The 8,839-nt window shown below is 38.2% G+C and overlaps 2 protein-coding genes across 2 annotated transcripts; one reads left to right on the top strand and one right to left on the bottom strand.

Moving 5' to 3' along the window:
* Positions 1-282: 282 nt before the first annotated feature.
* Positions 283-2,868, top strand: LOC104822842 (outer envelope pore protein 24B, chloroplastic-like). The gene is made up of 3 exons (XM_010554196.2): positions 283-579; positions 1,073-1,432; positions 2,565-2,868. The coding sequence occupies exons 1-3, from the start codon at positions 376-378 to the stop codon at positions 2,643-2,645; spliced, it is 645 nt and encodes a 214-aa protein (XP_010552498.1). The 5' UTR covers positions 283-375; the 3' UTR covers positions 2,646-2,868.
* Positions 2,869-4,359: 1,491 nt separating this feature from the next.
* LOC104822841 (COP9 signalosome complex subunit 4-like) lies at positions 4,360-8,431 on the bottom strand. Its single transcript, XM_010554195.1, has 14 exons — positions 8,181-8,431; positions 7,789-7,940; positions 7,601-7,704; positions 7,461-7,521; positions 6,879-6,971; positions 6,690-6,790; positions 6,250-6,358; positions 6,124-6,168; positions 5,819-5,887; positions 5,631-5,722; positions 5,494-5,536; positions 5,330-5,389; positions 5,086-5,145; positions 4,360-4,704 (listed from the first exon to the last, which is right to left on the bottom strand). Exons 1-14 carry the CDS (start codon positions 8,308-8,310, stop codon positions 4,630-4,632), a joined length of 1,194 nt encoding a protein of 397 aa, XP_010552497.1. The 5' UTR covers positions 8,311-8,431; the 3' UTR covers positions 4,360-4,629.
* Between the last annotated feature and the right edge of the window lie 408 nt (positions 8,432-8,839).

Genomic DNA, 8,839 nt, shown 5'->3' with positions numbered 1-8,839 from the left:
ATTAGATAAAAACGGGATGATTTGCGAACCGGTTCGGAGTTAGGACAATTTAGTATATATCAGAATTTTTCTAACTCGTAAAAAAATAGACCGGGCTGAACGAAAAATGAACCGGTTCGAGATGAGTCGATACGGGCCTGTACGAACCAGTCCTTTTACATCACTAATTTATATCCACGGGAAAATGTTCCGTACTTTGTGGACTTAGGAGAAGGAACCTTCTGAAAGAGAAAGAGACTTTGAAAGTCGGCCACAGGAAAAGAAAAGCTCTTTGAGGTCACAGTGGTTAATACAAAGTCTCCCCAAGACGCCGCGAAGAAGAAGAAAAACCTCTCTCTCACCTCTCACCTCTCACCAACCTCTCTCTCTCTCTCGATGGTGATGAAGGCTTCTTTCAAAGGGAAGTACGACGGCGACAAGACCAGCGGCGTCGGCTCCGTCGCCTTCAATGCCGGCGATGTAAAGCTTCGCGCCACCATGACGGACGCCACTGTCGTCGCCGGTCCCAGCTTGAATGGCCTGTCTCTCGCCGTCGAGAAGCCAGGCTTCTTCATCGTCGAATACAACGTCCCTAAGAAGGTAATTTTTCCTCCCTTTTTTTTTGCTGTTTGGTTGCGGCGAGAAAATCGAGGAAAAGTCAGCTGGAGTTTTGAATTAGAATGCTAAAATTTGAAATTCACGCGGAATCAGGTGTTTCTGGGAAGACGTAGAAAATCGATTTGTTTTAGCTTCAGTCTGTTTAACTACTGAAGAAGCTGCGAATACAGCATCCTTTGTTTGGTTGCCGACGAAATATAGAAAATTAGGGCAGAAGATGATGCCTAGTTTAGGATTCTTGGGAAGTTTGAGAGTGAAATATATGATTACTGAACAAGAACCAGATTTCCCTGGAAACCCTATAAAGTTAGCTCAATCGGTTTATTGCTGAAGAAATGAGCAACAATTTTCTAGAAAAGCTTTGAAAATTTGTAAGTTCCGTTGGGGTGCTGAGAAAATGATTCTCCAAATAATTTGTAATTTCAGGAATGATTTTCTCGTTAATTTTGTTTAATTGTATGGTGTTCTGCTGCAGGACGTTAGGTTTCAGTTCATGAACACTGTCAGAATCGCAGAGAAGCCTTTGAATTTGACCTATATTCATAACAGAGGGGATAACCGAACAATTCTCGAAGGGAGCCTAGCTATCGATTCGGCGAATAAGTTTTCCGCTAATTATATGGTCGGCACGAATAACTGCAAGCTGAAATATACGTACGCTCATGGAGGGATAGCTACATTCGAGCCATCCTATGACTTGGCGAAGAACGCATGGGACTTTGCCGTTTCCCGGAAGATTTATGACGATGATGTTGTTAAGGCAACTTATCAGACATCTAGTAAGATGCTGGGTTTGGAATGGACGAGGAATTCGAAGATGAATGGATCTTTCAAGGTATGTCCTCCTGCAACTGTTACAGTTTGTTTTGGACATTGCTAGATTGAATTGCTTATACCATTATCCCGACTGCTTAATTTAAATCAAAGTGGTCCAGACAACATATCGTACCGCCGTCCTGTCAGATTTTGAATCGAATCCTTACATTACAGCTTCTTTTACGTGATGACGTAATAGGGTTTGTGGTTAGCACGATTCTCTGAGTAGGTCATGTGATAGGGTTTTGTGTGGTTTAGCACGAATCTTGCTGTTCTTGTGATATAAACTTAGTTCTGTTGAAGGATTGAAAAATTTCCAACTGTGTTTTTCAGACCACCTTATTTGCCAAGTGCGGCTTAAAACTTGGGACTAATCTAGTGAAGTAGACTTGGTACAATTGATTTAACTGATAAACAACTTTCGGTTAGATTCAGAGCCTAGTTGCATAAGCTTTGTTCGATCTATGATGATATTGTGTCGTAGACAGTATGGTAGACTTGGATGGGGTTTTTAGCAACAACTTGAAAATCATGTTCTCTGGTGTCAACTAAGTCATACTGGCTACAACTAACACGGAACATGCTTAGGTTGTCGAGTTGGGGCAAGTTTTGGTCTTAAACGGCACAAAAGGTGATCAGATTTCATTTAGACGGTGATTTTTTCGAAGCAAATCATTCCTTTTACTGTCGTTGTAGTTACGGTAGCATATGTCATATGCTTTTTTTTGCTGCATCATCAACCGGGTATTTGTTGCATCGACAATTCGACATGTTAAGTTGTATACATAGAGGAATTGACATACTCTGAAGCCCGGGGAGTCAGTTTCTGTCTGTACAGCTCGGTGGAAACGATTTTTGCTTTCGGTTTCTCTGGAATGATGGTGTTTTCTTTAGGAAATTTACTTGTTTTTGCCGTTGGATTTGGTTGGAATGTTTCATGAATCTACAGTTCCTGTAAACTGTTAAGCAGGTTGCCACCAAACTTGTTTCCTTTTCAGTCTTAATGTGACATAAGCTCTGCAATTCACACGATCCTATTCATACAAGTTTGGATGTATATTGTAAAGCTTATTATATATTCTTCAATTTGCAATACTCTTCATTCATACATATTGAACTTTGCCATTCTTTGTTTCTCTCATTGTTGACAGGTTTGTGCTTCCATGAATCTAGCAGAAGAGGTGAAATCGCCGAAACTGAGCGCTGAAACGACATGGAACCTCGAGATTTGATTTCCCGACACCCGTTTGCGTAGCAACGGTTCTCGTCTACAAACTGGCATTTTTCGGGCATTAAATAGGGCAATCATAGACATAGTATGTGTGCAATTTTATTTGTGACTTTGAAGACTTGTTCTTCCTCCGTGTTTTCATGGAAATTGCATTGCTACAAAATTTGTTGAAACCCTCTTCTTTCATGTTTCGGTGATGGAAAAAGATATCCAATTTTCGGGTACCCGCAAATATTCGAATACCAACGATACCCTTCGGTCTCTCTTACTCCTTGCCTTTCTCTTCTCTATGGCTTCCATCGCGATCTCCTTCGTCGCTGTTCGTTACCCTTTTAGAAATCAATTCCTGCAACCTACGGGAGACGTTGATAGTGTTCGCATAAAATATGCAAAGGAGACAGCGGTGAAGAGGTCCCGAGGGAAGTAGGAGAGGTTAGAATGTGTTTGGATGTAAAGTTTTCACAAATTTGCGAGTGGAGAAAACATGTAGGATTCGAAGCTTTTGCTAAAAGGAGTCGTTCGGTGGCAGCATAAACACGACGAGGGCGATGGCGCGGTGGAGAAGACAGCGATGGAGGAAATTAGGGTTTTAAGAAACAGAAATCAAGTTTGGATATCCGACTCCAATGAGATTAAAATCGGATATCAAGTTTGAATATCTAAGATATTCGAATATAAAATATCTCAAAAACTCGGATACCCGACACATATCCACCCGTTCTCCCTCCAAGTTGTTGTGCCTTGCCTTCAAATCTTCCAATAATTTATTTAAGCATGAAGTTCAAAATTTGAATCACAAAAACATGTCAATATATTTATATATATAAAAAGAGATGTTTATTGTAGAATGCAGTCTTTGTCTAAACACGCGCCGAAAGAAAGGGAGGCTTTCGGAGCCTTGGTACGAAACAGAAGGTTAAAAAAGACGGAGGGGTAAATGTGTCATTTGTATAGGCAAGTGTTATGAGCCTAGGGTTTTGCAGGGTTTCATTCAGACTTTGCGTTTTATGTTTCTTCGTTTTGGTTCTCTCTCTCGGCGAACTCAGGTTTTCCGGCGTTCGGAATTGACCTCCGGTCGTTCTCTGCCAATATTTCTTTTTGTTATACCTAGCAAATAACGGTTTCCTCTTGACGTAGGCCGGAACGTTAACGCTCCGTGACCGAACTTATAAACTCTGTATCGTCTCTTTTTTTTCGATTTTGCTTATGAGAGATTTCAGAGTGAATCGGTGAGAGATCGAGGGAATAACCACTGCATTTGTATTTTTTTTTTTTAAGATTGAGAGGCTTAGATTTAATCGTTATTGCACATTTTCCTTTAGTCACAAAACCGCATTGTTAAGGAAATGATACAGCATAAATTAATTTAGTTCAAAATGACATAATAATTAACGCAAACATTCTTTTTTTTCTTGTAGTTATAAATCATCAGTAGTTAAACCCTTCAACCACTAATTCCGTAAAATTTATACACATTTAGTTACATATTTTCTTCAGATTATATTTCTTTCTTTTTTTAAATTAGCTTTCCAACAAAATAAAAAAACCCAACAGAATGAAAATTTTTAACAACATAATTTTTTTGTCAGATTCAATAATTGATTATTACTTCCAGTAATTTGTAATCAAAATGATATTTTAGCCCAGCTCTCATTTATTTTCTACTTGAGACATTATCTATGTGCCTAATAAATATGCACATCCAATGCACACAGTCTTCTCCCTCCCCTCCTTGAATCAACCAACTAATAATATACTTACCACAACATATAGCCATATGAGTATGCAAAACCAAAAGAGACTCAAATGGAAACCTTGTGAAGAAAAACTCCCTTCCAAGCCATGAGATTTGTACTACTTACATCTACTAAATGCCCGCGTCAATTATTGCGAAGCGACTCGGGGAAAACTTGAGCATTTTGCCAGAAAGCGTTACCAGATAGTTTTACCCGATCTGCAGAGTAGTCTGCGGGGGGCAAAATGAATCAGACGGGAACTGGTAAGCCTTTCTTAGCCATGCCGTCAAGAATGTCGTTGAGTGCTTGGCATAACCCTGATATCTGAAATACAGTTCCCCGTCTCCGGTTATTTATATTTCAAAACCAACAAAACTGCTTGGGTGTAAGGGTTGGGGTTCAATTCAGATGGTTACATTCATATTGAAATCGGCTTGGTTTGGTTGTATTCCGGTTTTTATTGATAAAAACTACTCATTTTTCAAAGAAATTTTCTGTTTTCCGATTATTTTTTGTTCGGGGTTACTTTTTTAAAGAAATTATAACCATTCGTTTTTATATACCGGATTCGATTCGACTACGGTTATGTGTTATACTTCTCTAGTTTGGATTGGTTTGGTTATTCTGTTATTAACCAAAATTGGCCATTTCTACTTGTATGATTTTGTTTTTTGCTGAGAGAGGGAGAGCTTATAAGACAAGAACCTGGTGATCCCATTGTTGAAGTTCTTCAGTGTCATCCTCGAAATGTATGACGGCCTCCACCTGAACAACCAAGGTTCATTCCAGAGGATGTTACGGTCCGAAGAGATGTTCGGGTTGTTTTTCTTTTTGTTTTTTTACTAAACATTTCAATTGCATCTGAATCGCCTATTGATCAGTTCAAAGCCAATCTCACACTAGCTATCAAACTGAATAAACACGTATTTCTGCTTCATTTACATTTTACCTGATCAATGGAACCTCTCATCCTATCTTCATAAATCATTTTAGATGCTATCTTCTCAGCCTGCCAAAAGGAAATGTATGAATTAAGCGCTTGACAATAATCTCTTTCGGAGCAAGTGGAAAACGCGAGGAAAAAAATCGGTCATAGATTGATTCCAACAATACCTTTTGCGGGTCGATCCCCAGTAGAGTTCCCAACTCATCAAACCTACGGTGGTATCAAGGACGTAGAGAAGCAAATGAGAATTATCATGCTAACCATGTAGACACAGAACAAGAGAAGAATGCATAATCTCACGAACCTTATATTTGTATAGAGTTTGCTAGCGCTCAGAAGATTATGCTCGATCATCGCACGATCAAGAACAGTGAAATTGTCAGGCAATGATGCTTTCTGTTGCAAACGAATGAGGTGAAAAATTGATATTGAACGAAACAAAGTGAGAAGATATGGAATGCTGCATATCTCAATCTATCTAACAGGCCAGACCTGATGTGGCCTCAGTTCTTGGGCAAAGGCATCAATCTCTGGCTTCCTCAGAATCCTTTCAAGATAAACCTAGAATATTCATGTTAAGATTCAGGGTTTAGTACCAATTGTTACCCAAACTTTTTTATAATCTAAGGTGGAAAATCAGAACGCTTATCAATGCATTTTGTATATCTAAAACAAAAAGGAATCTCCTCCATACTTCAGGCAGGTTTGAATGACAATACATTGCAGATTGCATATAAAGGAGCGTTTGTCATTTTAAACAACAGTGAAACAAATTGGTGGACAAGTACGGAGGGAACCTTCTGCAAGATAGGATAAATCTTCAGCTTGGAGCATCGTTCATCCTGTTAGACAAAGAGATATTAAAAAACGAAAATTAAAAACCATTGATCAGGGTAAGTGAGATTACATTCCGCAGGAATTACCTTATATAGAGTTGCGAGAACACGAGAACGTTGAGGACCAGCTCCAGCTAATATCGTACATGTAACAGCAGCAGATAGAGCCTGCTCCAATGCATTCTCATCGATTTCTCTGGAAGTATAATCAGGTATCATCAACTTCCAATTTCAGTTAACAATTTTCAGATAGATGAGATGAATGGTAGTAAAACACTTTCGTCGGTATTTGTCAAAATTCAAGTAAAATTTTAAACAAGGACTCAATCAAATAAACTAACTGGAGAAATAGATTATGGAGAGCATATCCGATTGCATGTCAAAAGATGAGGAATAACCCAGTAAGGAAGTATTTAAAGGGGGTATCCATAGGCGTGGATGAATAGAAGATCAATAAGTAAAGGAACCGACAACAGAAAATTTTGAATACAATTTGGCAGCAGAGAAAAAAAAATGCATTCACTTACTCATCCCCTATTTGTCGTTTTTCGATCTGTGATATATTATAATACCGTAGTGCAGCCTCCAGGAACTTCCTTTTCAGATCCAAAATTCTAGCATAGCAGACCTGACAAAGAAAAGAGTTATCCCAGCAACCCAGCGCTTTCTAATCTACCAGGAGGAACCATTTATTGTCGTCATGTCAGAGATCAAACCTTGTACTGTAAGTTCAATACTTCATTCTGACTATTGCTCACTAAGAAAGAGGCCTTATTTATAAAAGCCTCTGCATTTACAGCATCATCATCCTGCAGAAGTTAACAAAGTAATTCGGATATTGAAGCACATATCAAAGTTGGGAAATGTTTGTCCCTTAGGGGTCATCGATAAGATTGAGAAACATGTCAAACTATTGCAATAAAAATAGAGAGCAAAAAAATTGAGTTTTGGTAACCCACATATCTTCTGCAGTTGCAAAAGATGTCCAAATCATATAAGATATTGCCAATCAGAAGAAAACCCATAACATAATTGATACTTACACGAGACTGGATTTGTACTTTTTTTCATCTAAAGGACTGTTAAGATGCCTCATGTACCATGGAATATTTCTCAATGCTCTATAACTCTTTGAAGTTTGAAACTACACAAGGTTACTTTCTTAACTTTTAATTCGTTCATGCCACGCAGATTTACCAAATTCCCGTCTTACAAAGATACAAGATTTAGATGCTTGCAAAATCATGGATAGTACACAAAATCCATTCTGTAAAGGTATGTGGAAGAGGAATCCATACCTCGAGATACAAACGAGCAATTTGGATACACTTTGAGAGCTTAAAGTTATCATCAACAGCCCTGATGGATAACACCACAACAGCAAAATAAGCTACCACTGAGAATATAACAGGAAAATGGATGCGGCTTACTTTCAGACCTTATTCCAGAGTCTAGATCAATGCCACTCAGCATCTGAGCAGCTTTTGACCATTGCTGCTCAGATTCATACAAGTCAGCAAGTTTTTCTCTGATAATGAGTGCCTACAAATCCAAAGGAGCAGTTCTCTCTCGTTATATATAAATTATCAATCAGTCCAAATACATTAAAATCAGAATGAGACAAACCTGTTCCTCGAACGAGACAACCCTCGGCTGAATCCGAGAAAGTGTGTTGCTTGCGATCTCCTTCTGTGTCTCTGGTTCTAATCTCCCCAATTCTTGCGCAAAAGATTGCAGAAGCTGCCTCGACACCACCAACGGGACATCATCGGACAAAACTGGAAACATGAAACCGTTCCAAACCAAAAATCATCCTCGAGAAATTCAAATCACATCGTTGCAAATTTAGATATTCTGGATTCAAAAACGAAACCGACACATCAGAATTCGAAATTTACTAAGACCATGAATTTGATTCCAATCAAGACCATCCTCGTGAATTGGAACCGCAGAATTCGAAACTTAGGTACTGCAGATTCGAAAAGAGTAGCGAAATGAGAGAATGCGGCAAAACATACTGTGATCAATGAACTTCTTGGCTTGGAGGATATCGTTGGAGGAGAGAACAGAGGCAAGGATGCGCTTGTACTGTTCGATCTTCTGCCTCTGGTCTGCGATAGCCAAAGCGTTTGCCATAGCTTCTTCCATGGCTTCTCTGCTACGATTCTTCCCTTCGGTTCCGGATTTTGCTTCGATTCGAAACCCTAAACCCCTCTATCTCGCGCTTTATTTTTTTAATTTTTTTGAAGGCAGTTCTTCCTCCGAGGAGAAGGTTAATATGTATTATGTAATGTATACATATTATTTAATGATCAAATCATTGGCCCGAATCTCTAAAACACAGATCGAATTTTGTCATAATATTATGTAATACGAATTTTTTTTAATTAGATTTATTTTGGATATAAATTTGATATTTGATTACAAAATGGATGCCATTGTTTATGAAGATAATTTGAATACTTAAATCAAATTTAAAGCTAAAACATTAATATTGTGCACTTTTTAAGTAAACGACCTAAAAACACATATATGTTATCATAAAATCAAGTCTAACGAACAATAAAAGATTATTTTTTTGTCGAATTTTGTAAAACATAATTTTTTTTAAAATTTGTTTGTCATATTATCTATAAATATTCGAGGTTATCGGAGCACGATAAATATATATAATATA

The sequence above is a fragment of the Tarenaya hassleriana genome, unplaced genomic scaffold (assembly GCF_000463585.1).
Source record: "Tarenaya hassleriana unplaced genomic scaffold, ASM46358v1 Cleome38, whole genome shotgun sequence".
Lineage (NCBI taxonomy): Eukaryota > Viridiplantae > Streptophyta > Magnoliopsida > Brassicales > Cleomaceae > Tarenaya > Tarenaya hassleriana.
Note: the sequence above shows the minus strand (reverse complement) of the source record. Positions and strands in the feature narration are given on the sequence as shown.